This window comes from Pinus tabuliformis, chromosome 9 (genome assembly GCF_031772625.1).
Source record: "Pinus tabuliformis cultivar Carrire ecotype Pingquan chromosome 9, CPIR1, whole genome shotgun sequence".
In the NCBI taxonomy this organism is placed as follows: Eukaryota; Viridiplantae; Streptophyta; class Pinopsida; order Pinales; family Pinaceae; genus Pinus; species Pinus tabuliformis.
In genome coordinates this window covers 1,278,673,223-1,278,690,399 of record NC_142307.1, presented here as the reverse complement: position 1 = coordinate 1,278,690,399, position 17,177 = coordinate 1,278,673,223, and the positions used below count along the sequence as shown (strand labels likewise).

Genomic DNA, 17,177 nt, shown 5'->3' with positions numbered 1-17,177 from the left:
AACCAGATTTATCCCTGAAACCCTTATGAATTTCCATATCCGAGGATTTTTAAACCCCTGGACTGCAAAAAAATTGAATAATATTCCTGGAAAATTATGTTGGTAAACCCCAAAGATCCAGATTTTAACCTCCAGGGTCTGGATCTGGACTCTACACAAATTTCTTCCTCAAATTTGTAGCTGCACGAACCCTCGAGGGCCTAGATCTGGACTCTACACAAATTTCTTCCTCAGATTTGTAGCTGCACGATAACAAAAAAACACGCAAACGAATATAAAAACTAAAACCCAGAAAAAACCCACGTTAGAAAATTAATTACAAAATTTACAAACTGTAGGCTCTAATCAACCAGATCTATCATTATGCAACATATAAAAATAAAATAAAAATAAAAAATAAAAAAAATTAAAGGAGGTGCTAACTCGAAACCCTTTGTGTATTACCAACAAAAATCTTATGATAAGCCCGGAGCTAATTTAGCTGGGCTCTTCAGGAAACACAGATCGGGAGTTGACTGGTCCAACTGAAAACTTCCCCTAATTCCCAAGGATCTAAAATCAGGATTTGCCTGCAAAACTCGATCTAACCATCAAAAATAGAGCGAGAAAATAATAATAAAATTCAGACAAATAGAGATACCTGCTATTACGTTCAAAATTTAAATTATTATTCAAACCCCAACGACTGAGCAAAATACCTGTACTCAAATCACTCTTCAGAAGCTATCATCAATGGCTTTGGAAAAAATTGTGCATGAAATAAAAAACATCTTACAATATTCCCATTAAGAGTAACACCAACAGAAATTAACCCCAAAGTCTTTCTTTATTATCCAGAAAAAGATTACACCAGAGCTTTTTGCTAAGCACACAACTCAAAGGTTAGATCAATCAAGTAACAAATGACTTCCTATTTAAAGATAAATCCTCCAACGGATAGTTCGAGTGATCCTTGTCAAAGCAATCTCGACCATTGATGAAGATTAAAATTTCTTTTAATCTCATCCGTCAAATTATTTAATTCTTGAGGAAATTCAAATTTTTCAATTAAATGCATTTTAATTAACTCAAAGAATAAATTTTTGAGTTAATTTCCCCAAAATTTTGTCTTTGACTTATCTCCCAAGAATCAAAAGTTTAAAATTTATCAAAATAATTAATTTACCTTAGTCCCAGGACCTTTTAAAATTTAATTTTTGAGGACCGACGAATTTTGCTTTTGGAGAATTTAAATTCACCAAGGACCTAGAATTAATTAAATTTCTGGCTTAGGATTCAAATTAATTTTTGGCCAAAAAATTTAATTAATTAGCCTATGAGGGGATAAACTATTTTTTCAACCCTCAAGACACTTTACATCATGATTTTCATATTTTTTACATCATAAGGGGGAAAACCCATTTGTAATAGACCCTCACAAACTACCCATTTCTGCGACACAAATATAATCTAGCAAATCAAGAAATTTGTAATAAAATAACCTAACCAAATAGTTAGGATTATTCCCAAATAACTTTTACATAGACTCGATCTAGAACAACAGAACTCGCCTAAGGTTCTAATGACAAAATTCATTCCAGCTTTGGGGTAAGACTGGAGGGAAAAACTCTGTTGACTATTCGAAAATGAATTTGTGAGACGAAAAACCTCTTAGAATGGAGATCATCACTACAAAGATAGGTTTACCTAGGTCGTTACATACATGACACGGGTCTGCTGAGATTATTTACATTATACACATGTAGAATGGGTTTACATAACATATTGGAAGTCAGGCCGATGATGATAGTTGTACGGCATGAACACATCGATCAGGCGTTATCCCTTTTGCGAAAAAGGGGGTGTACTGCTATGGCTCGTTCACACGTAGTGGTCAACACAGTGCATCGCACAAAGTAATAACTACCTGCGTAGTAAAATTGAATATGGTAATGAAGAGAGGCTATAAATTTAGATAGTGCAGAAGACATAAGAACATCTTAAGGGAACTACTTCTGTTATGATATCCTTGTTGAAATAGAAAACAGACTTCTATTGCAGCCTGTGTTACAAACCATGAAGGAATAAAGCATTAAAGGCCATATGGACATGGCCAAGTTACTTTATCCAAGACATGGTGCAGAAATGAGCAATGGAGCTCTAGTATATGTCTACAAATGAGTAAATTGTTGACATTCTCGAGTAAAATCTTGTATGCTTTTGAGGCAAGATTGACAAAATGTTCTTTCCTCATTAAGAAGGAGCCATGATGTCCTTCGTAAAAGACAAGGCATCTTTTGAAAGTTAAAATTGAATATGGTAATGAAGAGAGGCTACAAATTTAGATAGTGCAGAAGACATAAGAACATCTTAAGGGAACTACTTCAGTTATGATATCCTTGTTGAAATAGAAAACAGACTTCTATTGCAGCCTGTGTTACAAACTATGAAGCAGTAAAGCATTAAAGGCCATATAGACATGGCCAAGTTACTTTATCCAAGACATGGTGCAGAAATGAGCAATGGAGCTCCAGTATATATCTACAAATGAGTAAATTGCTGACATTCTCTTGAGTAAAAGCTTGTATACTTCTGAGGCAAGATTGACAAAATGTTCTTTCCTCATTAAGAAGGAACCATGATGTCCTTGATAAAAGGCAAGGCATCTTTTGAAAGCCAGATAAACTCGGTTAGGTCATAATGGACTTCGACCAAAAGATGAATGATTCCAGGGCAAGTTATAAGATTGGGAAAAAAATATTAAAAGCCAGATGGGCTTGGCTACCAAATGGACTTGACTAGTTCATAATGGAGTTTGACCGAAAAAAAACCAATGAACTTTAGCCAAAAATCCATAAAGGGCTCTAGCTAGGTGAATAGAAAATTTTTTATAGCCAAATGGACTTAGCTATCAAAAGAAACTGATAAAAGCTATAATGGACTTTGGCAAATTACCTTGGTAGATGGAATGACTTATAAAACATGCACATGAAAGATTACATTGCCCACTCCAAGATGGATTTATGAGCTCATGAACTTTTAATGGAGAATTTTCAAAATGAAATCTATTGCTAGAGAATACCTCCCTCGCTAAGAGGGAGTGTTGATTTTTTGTAGCATCATGAGGTATTCCCGCATGACAAATAGGTCTCCTAAATTGGCCAAAGAAAATTGCACAAAATCAAAAGTAATAATTATTATTTTGGCCTTCATGTAGGCCCCAAAAGACAAGTTGGCCCCACCATGTGAATGGGTGTGACCCTTGGTCAAAACCCACCTTGTTTGACCACTATAAATATAAATTCGACCTCCATCATTTGGACAATTCGGATCACTCACAATCCTATATAATTTTGTTTATACATGCGAGGAGGAGGAGGAGAATTTCTAAGGTTTGAAAAGACATTGAAGCTACTCGTTGACCTACTTGTTTTGACTGAGATTCGGACTACTATTTTGTCTACTATTTGACTAAATTTTAGACGAGTTTGACTAAAGAAGAAGGCTATGTTGACCACTCAAGTTTGGACCTGTTTGACCAAGTTCTTTTGGCTATTGTTTGACCAAATCATTGGACAAGTTTCACCATGGAAGGGAGATTTGTTTTGAGCACAAGAATCTCTGATTTTGACCAAGTTTTGGCCACTTTGACCACAATTGACCACAGGCTACTAGACTAAGCTGATTGAGCACCTAAACTGAGCTGACCTCAGGCCGAATTTCGGCCCTTTGACTAGCAGACCTCATGTAATGTCCCCATATACTTAGGAGACATAAGAAAGGGGATCTGCTAGCCCAATAAGGTTCCTATAGGCTAGGACAGGAAAAATTAATCAAGCGAACACAATTCGCCTAGGAAAAGCGCTAAAAAGGGATACATGGGTCCTAGGATAACGAAAAGTCACTTTTAAATCATAAAGTGAGAAAACTCACTAAAGTGACTTTATTAAAATAAAAGGGTAAAAAGGTGGCAAAAGTGGCAAATGAGTTATAAAGACGGGAAAATAAGGAGTCTCTCCTCATTCTTGCATTTTCTCACTTAAAAATTAGAATTTTGGAGACCTCTTGAGAAAGAGTCTAGAGTTTTTGGAAACCCTCATTCTAGTTGCTAGTTTCGATATTGAAACTATACACCCTAGCTAGTTTTGTGCAAAATCACTCGGATTTCGTCACTAAGCTTCATTTTTTACAGAGGAGAATACAATGGCAATGATTGACCAAGTATTCATGGTGTTATCAGTTGATTTTATCTTCTAACCATGAGCATTCTATATTCTCTTTACAGGGCAAGTTTCCAAGCTTCATTTGAGGTCCAATTTCTGCCATATATCAGTCATTCGAGTCTATGAAGAAGGGTCTGGGTTTAGATTTATTTGGAGTCAATTGAATATCTGTTGTTCACTGAGACAGAGGGTCAAGTTCTATTGTGATTGCTCGCCATATCTTTCTGAGCAAGGGGCCGAATTTAGCACTGTTTAAAGGGGGCCGAGTATACTTCATCTTGTTGGACAGAAACAGCGTTAAAGAAGGGGTCGAATTCTGCTTCTCCAAGGGATGAATCCTGTTATTGGTTGGAGGCCAAGTCTACTATGGGTTGCTGAGTTCTATCGTCCATCTCTGAGGGTCAAGTTGCTCTAGTTAAGAGGCTGAGAACCCCCTTCTCTTGCTGGTCAGGTGGTTGTCTCTACTCAGAGGTGAAGATACTGTCATTATTTCGGGTTGTGTGGCTTTTGGAAGGGAGTTGAGTCCATATTGCTGAGTTTTACAAGTGACCATACATTTCTGGGATGCGTATACCCCTTGTAGAGGCTGAGTTTGTGCTCTTTCAGAACTGAGTCGACTGCTGGACATTTTCTGAGTTCTGCATACCAAATTCTCTATATTTTTTATATTGCAACAGCCTTCATATCAGTTCACAATTCTGAAGTTTTATCACTTTGCTTGCTCCTCGCAGATGTCTGTACAATTTCTAAGTGTTATATGAATGATATAATGTTGATCTGAAGTGTTTCCATGAGCATTTATTTGGTACTGTGTTTTATATTAAATAAATGACATAAAAGTGCACCTACAGGGAAACATACACAAACTGTTTGATGAAGGGACACAGTGACACATTCAAACAAAACTCAGAAATTTGAAAAGAAATTCTAAGGTATTCCTAGGGGGTATCTTACAGTGGTATCAGAGCATGTTCTTGGACAGTTGTGTGGTTTGAAGGGCAGCCTATATCAGCAGTTTGATGAGTTTCGAAGATTGCCACTACAGTCACCTATAGGTGATTTTATCAAGGCAGAGAACCCACTCCATTTTGGAAAGAAGAAGAAGAAACTCTTGAAAGGGGGAAAGAGGTACAGTCTAAAAAGGGTGAGACAGACATGGGGGATAAGGAGAACCAAGAATATAACAGCTTGATTAGCATCTTAAATGATCTGGGTAAGGGCCAGAAAGTGATGGTGGAGTTGATGGGGAAACTAGCCAACAATGGAGGTTCTACCAAGGTCTTAGAGGGAGAGCAGCCGAAGAAGGGTCCCATTAATGGTGAAGGATCTAATAGTGGAGAAGCTAGCCAGGCACACACAACCATGCAAAGCCACCCACACATATATAGCAAGTCATCTAGACCCACTATGCCACAATTTCTAAATGAGACAACAGCTGGCCATGAGGAGCAGGATGATCAGGACATACCTTTTGGGAAATACTTGGAGGAGTATAGAAGGTTGGGACAAGACTTTCAAGCTACCATGAATTTTACAGACTTACAACCTCAATATGAGAAACAAGACTAAAGGAGCTAAGACAGTTGTGATGTAGAACCATGAGCTTCAGAAGACTCTGGGGAAAGTGACCATCCCATGTTTTGATGGATCATCAAAATGTTCAGCTCTGAAAGTGTTGATAAGACAAATAATTGTATTATGATTTCTCCAAAGAAATATCAAATACAATGTTTTTTCCAGTGTGGAAAAGGATATGTTTTTAACATTTTCTTAATCCAATATCAGCTCATAAAAGAACAATGTTGTCTCAGTTTTGAAATACAGAGATTTCTAACATGTCCACCCTAACACTTGGTCATTAGTGTTTAGCAAAATGCTTGCTTCTAGGGATTCTTTTGTTTTCCATATAAATCATTGCAGTGGGAAAAAACTAAGTTACCAGGATTCAGACACGGATCCAGATTAGCTAGTTTTTTGAAAATTCAGGGTCCGGATACGGCAAGGATATGTCAAGTACAAAAAAATATAATAATATTTTTAAAATTTTAAAATTAAAATCTAGCTGTCTGTAGCTGCCTGTACATAAAATAAAAATAAAAATTAAAGTATAATTAATTAGATAGCTATTTTAATTTATTAAAATTAAAATTAAAGTACATAAAAAAATAAAAATTAATTTAATTTAAAGGTGTTCAAGTTTCAACAAAATCCAAGAATATAGCAATCAAAATTAGCTACTATGGCGTTCAAGTTCCGACATACTGGTTTCACTGTGAACATAATTTTTTAGTATATTGGGTTTCACTTTGAGTATAATTTTTGAGAATATTGGTTTCAATGCGTGTATAACTTTTGTTTGTTGACACTTTAGCTACAAGGGTCATTGACACTTGGAAAAAATTAAAAATTAACAAATTCCAAACCTGTAGACTGTGAATCGTTGCGAGGTGAACAGTCATCAAAAAATAAAAAACTATTAGCTACACGGGGTCGCTTCCTGCTCAGCGTTGAATAGTCATCTGTTGCTCAATGCTTTGACTATCTTATGCGGCCGAGTCACGAGAAACAAAGCATTGTTGTTGGCGGTCATTATTTAGTATTCTTCGGAGTTCCCTTTGTCACTATTTAGTATTCTTCCCTCTGTCGCTATTCTAAGTTCTTCTCTCTGTGCGGCCGACAAATTCAGATAAAACAGTGAGGGTCGAGGGACCACATCATCCAAATAATCCAAAAAGAAAACCTAAAACGAATCATGAATGTGTACAAAGTAAAACTGCATTACATAAAAGTTGAAATCCGGAAAATTTAACGCGAGATCCGTTTCAGACTTGCGGGATCTGTTTCCAGTTTAAGATCTGTTTCCAGGCAACATAAACACGCCACGTGTCGGTTCTTGGACGGATCTCGATGGATCCGGATCCAGATCAGATACGTGGATCCGTGGATCTTGGACCACGTAGTATCGGAGCCGGTAACATAGAAAAAACAATCAGTTACCCTTCTTGATCTGATGGACCCTTCAGTTAGAGACCTCTGACCATGAAGATCCACAATTTTACCCTGAAGCACATCAAATCTGAGGATCACTCTAAACGTAAATCTAATGATTTCTTAACTGGTCACCATCACCAAGATGTTGATTAAATGTTAGAAAAGTGAAGGATACATCGAAAAGGTTGTTAAGGGAGGGAGGGATGTGCAATACATGAAGAGTAGAAGAGTAGAAGGAAAGAGTGAAAATGTAATCGGTGTTATTGGAACCAACCGGCCTAACCAGTTTGACCCCGAAACCAGTCTGGTTCTAGGTCTCGAACCAGAAAAGGCCAGTTCAGTACCAAACCAGCCAGTTTTGTAACAGATCTGGCTGGTTCGGTAATGAACCAGCCGTTATTCACCAAACCGTCCGGTTCAGTACAATGCCACCAAGGACATTTGAAACACAATTTACAGAAGAAAAAAAACAATATTTTTTTAGTTGGGTAGCCTAGTATTCAAGCCTAGGGCTCTATTATTGCTATGCAATTAATGATGATGTTAAATCCTTAAAGTAAAAGGATGTTTCACCCTTTTACTTAAATTTTTAACATTCCCAATAATTGACTCGTGGTGTTTGAAAGTGGTTCTAACCTCATTGGATTTCATATGGAGAAAGTAAAATTTTAGATCTCACTCAAAATCCAACAGACTTAACAGCTTTTAGGATTTCAAGATCGGTGGGATTGCAACGTTACCATTGGATTCTGTTGTGTACAAGGGTATGGAACTAGCATCTAATCAAGAGCACCAAACCCTCTTTGTACCTTGATGTTAGTGGCATTGACTGTTGAACTCCTCTATCATGACCCTAGTAAAAATGTACCCATCATTTAAATAGTATCTCAGTTTGGCATGTGAAGCTTTTTCTAGCTTCTTTTAATGCTTAGAGGGTGATATTTGATGATAAGGATCCCAATTTAGGCAATGTTTAGATGATATGTAGGTATTTGTTGTAGTGATTATTTTTTGACACTAGAAGCCATCTAGACCTTCTTTGTTGATGTATATTTGTTTCAGAAATCTATTGTACTAAGCGCTATTTTGGTTATATACACTCTTGATATATAAATGAGAATTGTTGCATACTTGTGTATAAATGGTTTGGAATCATATGGATGCACATGATTATATATGTTTTCCTTTAAATTATGAATATTTTATGTATTTTTTGGTCGACCGGTTTTTTGGTCCGGCTTTTTTTACCGGTTCTGACCAGTTTCCATTTAGGGGGGTCTACAGGTTCAATTCCGCTAACATTGAACATAATAAGGAGAATAGGAGGGAGATGCAGCAGTAGCAACAGAAGGGATTTATCATTTTACATTCAGACAAAAAAAAATCAGAAAGAAAAGAGTTCCATTAACATTTTGACCTGGCTCATTTTTCAAAAGCTTCTATCACTTTATGGCAGAAAAAATAGCAAACAGGCACCAGTTTTTTCTTTTCCAATAGATAGTGTCAATCGTGGATTCCTCTACATGAATGCATGTCCACACAAACAACCTAACACAGAGACACACATAACAGCTAGATTCAAAAACCAAAAACCAGAAGTTGATACCAGATAGCTTTTAAAAGTCTAATTGTTACAAAAGAACCCATAATCTTGGAATCCAGCCAGAAAGATATCATCTTGGGGTGAAAGAGGGCTTAGAAGTTATGACTTGAAATTTTAAATGAAGAAAAAAATACTAATCAATGTAAAAAGTTAAATTACTCAAAGTTCAGATAAAAATCTACAATACGAATATCAAAAATTGGCTGAAGTCAGGGTTGTGACCTTGTCTGGAGTTCCTTTTCAGCTTGCTTCCTAGCCACCTCTGCGACTGTAAATCCAAATGTGTCAAATTTGGAGGAAGCACTAAGGTCCCGTGCTTCAAACTCCTGCACGTAGCATAATACACAGAATGTGAACTTTTAAAATGCATTCCAACAACAGAACCATCTTACCAGTACCATCAATAGGCTCATCTGCTTCCAACTCCTGGAAGTAGCACAAGCATAGAGAATACAGATAATAGGGGCTCTTAAAGTGCATCCCAATAAACATTGTAACTTCAACCATATTCACAGAGCACATCAGATAATATTGATGTTAATCATTTTGATAGTTTTTAATGACTCTTTGAATTACATATCCTGTTCCTAAAGATTGAATGCAAGTTGAGAATTCCTAAGCTTATAGAGGTGTAAGTCAAAAAAGGGTTACCATCATGAGACCAAGTAATATATTGTAAAGGAAAGCGTTTGAAAAGACTTTATGCAGGTAAGAGCTAGATGCATAACGAATTGACAAAAAGACATATTATCTTTTATTATTCTGTATATAATATGCACTACTTGATTCCTTTCTGACTACTTCCATTTAAGTATCGCAAGTTTCACAAAAGGTTTCAAGTATGAAACTATATTGACTATTAGACACCTCATTAACTCCATTACAAGAGATATTTCCACCAAAGGATTGTGATTGTGATGCAAACCTGTAAGACTAGACTATCTGGCATCAATAGACTTCGGAAACTTGTTCCTCCATCAGCCAACAAGGGATTTATGAGCTGTTTAAAGATGAAAACTCACAACATCGTCCTTGATTTCATTTAACTTGCAAAATCTCCTGAACATAGTCAGAAAATACTCAGATTTTTTTAAATCGGAACCATCCTGTATTTTTTGTTGGCTGCATATTAATACAGAATATTAGTTCTCCAAATCATGCTATTGACCACATGGAGCGAAGTCAAATTTTCTTGGCTAATTCTTTTATTTTATCACAGCTTACATAATCATATTAATCCCAAAAAACAAACTTTCCCTTTTCTTGCTGTTTTTTGATAGAGCTGCTCCAGAATTTTTGTGCTTCTCTTGTACATATGTTGTCATATACTTTATATACTTTCCATTGCTGCTCAGAATGCCATATCTTTGCATACATTGCACTCCACATGAATATGACTCCAGGTAAAATATCTGCCAATACTGTCATAAACAACTAAACAGTTTTGCAAAGAACATGTTGTCTCACTTTGAATTGCATGTGATCAACTTCAAAACAGAGAACGTTCCATGTTTAGCAACTTGAATGAACCTTGGGAATGGTATTCCTCACTAAGGAACAATCCACCGAATCTGCTGTTGCCTCAGAATCTAGCAGGTCATGTGAGATACCTAACAAGACAAAAAAAAGACTAAAACACAACAATGAGGTGGATGCCATGTTAGTTTTTGATGAATATGGTAGCATCGGATAAGTGTTCTAGTCTCTAAGGTGTCAAGCTAAGGAACACAATGACTCCAAAACCCAGAAAAGGTTTCGAAAGAAAACAATTAGAAACCCCTCAATTAAATTAATTGATTAACAATTAAAAAGTTCGCAAGTCTAACTTAGGAAAATTGATTAATTAATGGGTATTAATTGAGGAAATTGATCTTGCACTAGAGACTTCCGGAAAAGTAATTTGATGGAGTCTAAAATGATCTGAGCCATCGATCATGATTAGATCTTGGTCGTTGATGCTCTAGCGAGAGATTATAAGAGCAAGTCGAAGGGGCTTGAAGAAGACACAGTTTACAGTTTGTGAGCAAGGCAGATCGAATTCCCTAGTTCACAGTATTCAGTGAGGGCACAGTTCAAGCCAAGGAAAGAGCAACTGAGAGAGGGTGCAAAGATCCGGAGATGATTTTTTTCAGTTTTCCAGTGTCCAGGAGGCAAGAAAGAGGAGGCTGAACTGTCTACATAGAGGCTTATTTATGCATTGTGAGTTAGCCAGTCCAGTAGTGCGAGTTGTCGGAAGAGGTTTGATTCAATTGTCGGAGGCCGGAATAGTGTTCAAAGGCAAAGCGAATTCATTCCAGAGGCAGAGGGAGGCTAGACGTCCCAGTTGGAGGCAAATCTAGGGTTGTGCAAGTCACTCAGAGCTAGCAGTGTGCATTTTAGGCAGAAGTTCGAGTTGTTAGTGTGGGGTGCGAGCACGCCATCAAAGGCAAACTTGATTTGCATAGGAGACAAGGGTGTCTCCAAATTATTTTTCCAGTGTATTGTTAGAGGTCTTCCAGTTGGGCAACCAGTTGTAATTATTTTCTCAAATTGTTACATAATAAATAAAACCCTCATTTGTTGCACCAGTTTTCCCTCCAGGGTTTTCTTGGGGACTATTGTCTAAAACAAAGATGTCATTTTATTGTATTGTGTGTGCATCTATTTTATTTTGGCAAAGTATTTTTATTGGTGAAGAATTGTAGTGTGGCTTATTCGCTATTTACCATTAATAATTTTTTATTTAACGAAAGACAAATAAACTGTTAAGTTAGGAGAATAATACTCAATTGTTGCAGTTCAAGGAATTTTCACATGCCACTGTCACCTCAACACTCCACCTCCTACTCTTAGTGGAATTTCACCACATAGGAGGTTTCCCAGTGTAATAGGTCACCTAAAGGATATTCTAGGTCTAAGGTTCAAAGGTGACATTGTGACACTGCAATAGGCTTACTCAAGGTACTCAGTCTAAGAACAAGGCTAAATTTCGGGAGATCGGGAATAGTGTACCTACAAGAAGCCTATAAAGATGGAATTGTAGCCTAAGTGTTTTCAATGCATGACTCAAAAATAGCACAACTAGTCATACATGAGGGGAGAAAAGGTTTGCTTTAATGTTATGATCAACAACACGAATCATAAACAATTTGAGTATTAATATGCCCTTAACACTTAATATGACCATATTGAAATGTCAAGGGCATATTAATACTTCAAACTAAGATCACCTTCAAATATCTAACTAGTGTTGAATTTTCTACAAGATTAACAATAGAAACCAAATTTTCTGATATGATGATTACTACCTAATGATGTTTAACGATTTAACTTTATGTTAAAGATATCATTGAGAAATTATACACAAAAAATATCAATAGTAATACAACAAAAACATTAAAAATCACAAAGAGACAACCATGCACAATAGAGACACCAAATTTTCCTTGGGAAACCCAAACTTGGGAGAAAACCCAACAACTCTTCTTCTAGGATAAATTTTCTTCAACAAGGTTTACGATTCCAAAAAATTGTCTAGAAATTTGTGCCAAAGTCCAAGTCGAAAACTTCAGTTAATTCATCCTCTATCTACTCCCACGTGTGGCTTCTATAGAAGAAAGATGATCAAGAGTGAGTAATCAAAGGAAGTGTTACATTAGCTATATATATATATATATATATACACACACACAACTCAAATGGGTGCATTTACCCATGGGACATGTCTCTTCATGAGCTGGCCCGACTTGTCCATTTTGAGCCTACATGAAGCCCAATAAAAAATCAAATTTTTATTTTTATTTTCATAAATCTTCTAGGCCAACATAGGAGGCCTCTTGGCATGCGGGAATACCTCTTGATGCTACACAAAAATCAACACTCCCTCTTATCGAGGGAGGTATTCTCCTTGGCTAGAATAGATTTTCCTTTAGCTGAAATTTCTCCTTAAAAGAAGTTCATGAGCTTATCATGTTGATGCATGTATATAGATAACTCCATCCTAGAGTGGGCAATGTAACTCCTCACATGCACGTGAGTATCCAGGGCCATTTACCTCTAGCCAAAGTCCATTATGGCTCCTGAGGTAAATATATCTATCTCTTATGGTCAAAGTCCTTTATGACCCAGCCAAGTCCTTATGGCTTCTAAGGAAAGAATATGCCCTTGGACCATTCACCTAGCGAAATTCCTATGTGGCTTTTCAAATGAATTACATCTATCTCCTCTAGTCAAAGTCCTTTATGACCAATTTTTCTAGCTTCTCAAGAGAAGATTTGTCCAATCCTATAACTTGCCCTTGTAATTGCCTTGGGTCATTCACCTTTCTGGTCAAAGTCCTTTATGACCTAGCCAAGTTCTTTTGGCATCCAAGTCCTTCTTGCTTCAAAGGTGAATCTATCCATCTCTCGTAGTCAAAGTCCTTTATGACCCACCCAAAGTATTTTATGGCTTCAGGTGATGATCTGCCCAATCCTACAAAGACCTCATCATTCCCTTCCAATGAGGAAGACATTCAAAATCATACGAAGCTTGTTTTGGAAGTATGTCCACAATTTGCTCATTTGGGGATATGTATTGGAGCTGTATTGCTCCTCTCTGCATCATGTCTCGAATGAAGTGACCCAACCATGTCCTTCTGGCTTATGAAGCCACACTATTTCATGACTTGAGATACTAGCTAAGATATACTTTGCCTCTGCCTGAATCTGTATATTCTTGCAGCCTCACTTCACCCCCTGAGACATATCTCAAACCACAACCAACTATACAACAAAGGTATTACATGCTTTGCTGCCATCCACTGTACATGCCTTGGCTCAAACATGTTGATAAATCAATAGGTCTATAGTTAGGGTGATTTCTCTTAGACTTAATAACTACTTGTGATGTATTTTTACTTTTTCTTGATTGTTAGCTTCTCCATCTATTATTGTAGAGCATTGTTTTCATTAAATTTACAAATTTGACAAATTGAAGCTAATTATTCAAATTGTGATATTTTAAAACATAATTTACCAATTAAATACATAATACATACCTAGCTTTCGCTTTTGAAGTTGATCTCGGGTTGTCGTCACTCCAAATTCGCTCCTGTTACCAAAAGACCAAAACCTCCCTGCCAAACCGGGTACAACCTAGGTACTCAATTGCAAAATACTTCCCAATTGATGCAATCTGGCCCCCGTGCCCCAAAACTTCAAGAACAACCAAGACTCAGTCCTTACTGTCTGTAACTTTCTATTATAAATTTTCTCCTTCCTTCTCCCGAAAATTTTCCTCCCCCTTTTTACTTCGTCTTTGTTCCCTTTATATTTTTCCCTGAGGACTCTTCTCGAACTTTCAGTCGGTTACATGTCTGCTTCTCTTTTGTGCTGGCTTCGTGAGGAGGGTAAAGCATTTATAATTAGAGGCAGTGGTCTCCCTTAAGATGACAGGTTTACCATTACTTTTGGAACCTATGCGTATGATATCAACCACCCTCCATAATATTAATATTGTAATGTGCCTTTATGATTTGGTTGGGTTAGGTAAAATAACATATAAATATTCTTTCTTTTAATTTTGTATAACATGCATAGTATCTTTTTTAAATGTTCATTTCTTTTATTTATACTTGTCCCTTTTAATTTTGTATAGTATAGAGTATTAATCTTTTATTTTGAATAATATTCTATGGTTACCTATTATGATGACGACACACTAAAATACATATTTCAATATATTTTTGCGAGTTAGGTATTTATTTAGTATCTTCAACAATTACGTCTTTTATCCTATGCTTGGGAATTCTTCGTAATTTAATATGAATACTAGTGCAGTGCAAGCAATGCATGCATATGTAGCTATCATATGCATGCTAATAATTCACATTTCATTTGTAATGGTAGATGGGTCATTATAATTATTATGTTGTTCTTATCATCAAACAGCTACCAAAAACATGAAGATCAATAGTACACAAGGACACAAGATGTAGGCTGCAAGCCAGGGCCAAAACCTCTCCTCTTGAGAGGAAAACCCACAAATCTCTTCTCTTCTTATAGATTCTTCAAATGACGAATTCCAAGACCTCTAGACCAAGACCAATACCCTTCCAAGACCAAGTTAGACCTTCTTGATGATGTGCTTCTTCTATCCAAGTCAAACCAAGTCAAATCTCTTCCAGTTGCACAACTTCGACCCCCAGCTACAGAATTTCAGCCTCTACTGTAGGTCTGAAATTTTCAGCCCTTGCAACAGTTGCTGCTTCCACACATGTGAGAGAAATTAGGGCTTCCAATGCTTCCTTGCTCCTTCGCTTGGATTGCTTCCTCTTCTAGGGCTAGTAGGTGACCTAATAGACCTTTCTTCAACCAATTTCGACCTTCTTTCTGCAACTTGAAAACTTCGACCTTGTAGCTACAAAACCCTAGCCTTACCTTCGCACATGTGAGAGAGATAGAGAGAGAAACAACCCAAAACTTTTGACTTCCTTCTTCCTTCGCTTGCCTTCTTCTTTGTCTTCTTTGCTAAGTTGATGATTGAAAGAGTGAGTGAGTCCATAGTAGGTCGAATGCTCTCTTATATATAGCCTTCCAAGGAGGATGACATGCCCTAACTAGGCTGACTTCTTAGCCGCCAGGCCGACTTGGTCTTCGAGGGGTAATTTTGATAATTTACCTCAAAAATAATTTTCTTGACTTGTTACAAAACGCTCAATGGGATCTTTTACATATAACAATGACTCTTTGACTTCTTGACTCAATAATAAAAACCTAGAATCACTCAATCAGTGCTTTGACCTAAAATAAAATAACCTTGAGCATGAAACCCATGCTACAAAAATAGTAATAATATTTTTTCTTCTTCATTTTTACAATATACAAGAATCAAGAGTCCATATGAATACCAAACCTAGTTACACTTTTCAACAAAACATAAATTGGTTCAAGGTGCTCACTGCAAAGCAAATATTTGGCTCAGCCTAAACCAAGTACATCAAGGATCCAATCAATTGTTTGTACATCATGAGATCCACCAAATCTAAGTCTCCAATTCTAAGAAATAGCGTATCTGGAAAAAAAAATCATTTTAATCTTCGAGGCCAACCCGCTCTGACACTAAAGTAGGTCTTCCTATGGTAGCCTTGGTCGCTCTCTCTGTCACAGAAACAAGTCCTTCTCCCACAAGCGCTCCCTCTGTCACATAAGCAAGTACTTCTACCATTGTTGCTCCCTCTGTCACGTGAGCAAGTCCTTCTGCCATTGTTGCCCCCTCTGTCATGTAAGCAAGTCCTTTTGCTATTTGGCATGGTCTCCTGTGTCTTTGAGCATCTTGACAATCTCAACCCATGACATCTTCTAGGAAAGTTGCTCCTTCCACTCTGCTTGATGATATGCTCCCTCAAAATTGGAAGCTCTTCCTATCATCTGGTATAATCCTAGACATCCTAACAATATGTACAATTTCTTCCCTCTCAAACATCAAACATTCTTGCTAAATCTAAGCTTGAGTCCAAGAATATGACCATCTGGTGAGTGGAGCAAAACATATCCGTGTACTCCCTCTTACTGGGAAAACCTTCTTGTCACAAGCTTTGCTTTTTTCTTCTCGATGTTGCCATCTACTGCCAGAAATCATTGCCATGGCAGCCTTCAAGATGTACCTGCAGACCTTATTTAGCAGGCCATGGAAGAAACAACTACAAGCAAGCAAAAAAGACAATAGGCTCACCAAAGAAAAATAACAATAATCAAAGGAGAAAGATATTAAGTACTTATCTCTTGATTTAGGATAGATCTTTCTAACAATGTATTATGCGCGTCAAACGGAGATCATATGCCAAAGTTACAACCCCGGGAAGTTGATGTACCAATTTACCCAAAACAGGGCCCTTAGTTTGGCGCTTCATCTCCTAGGGTTAGTTTTTTGGATGTTTATGGTTTTTCATTGTTTCTCAACAATAAATAGGCCTTTGAGCCTCATTGTAAGACAGTTCAAAGGCATGTAGCCGCCACATCTCTTCTCAAAGATAAGCTACCATCGCCCTAGCTAGTTTATTTCCATTTATGTTTGTAAGCATATTTCAGTATTTTACAGTAAAGAAATGAAGTATTATTTCTACTGCATCTTTGTATGTATGGTTATATCTGTAATTTGTTGTGTTCTTGTTTAAATCCGGATCAGTTGTATCGGAGGGGTCTGCTCTTTCTCTGTCTTTCTTTGCATGTCCCCAACGAGGTCGGGATATAAGGAGTTAAGGCTTGAACTGGTCGAACCTTTGCAAGACCAACCTCGCAAATCCCGATAACCTCCCATGGCGGATCAAAAGAAAGACGAAGGGGCAGGAGATCCTATCAAAATCTTGCTCGAAGAGGCCCTCGAGCGACAAAGGAACGCGATGATGGACAACTTTGCCCAGA

At 37.1% G+C, this 17,177-nt stretch overlaps 1 protein-coding gene across 6 annotated transcripts in view; it reads right to left on the bottom strand.

Moving 5' to 3' along the window:
- Nucleotides 1–17,177, bottom strand: part of TGH (SWAP (Suppressor-of-White-APricot)/surp domain-containing protein) — a 302,427-nt gene that overhangs the window by 195,685 nt on the left and 89,565 nt on the right. For all 6 annotated transcript variants that reach the window (XM_089445357.1, XM_089445358.1, XM_089445360.1 and 3 more), the window contains exon 5: nt 9,019–9,122. In XM_089445357.1, the coding sequence (XP_089301483.1) occupies nt 9,019–9,122 (104 nt within the window). The remainder of the gene's footprint in view (nt 1–9,018; nt 9,123–17,177) is intronic.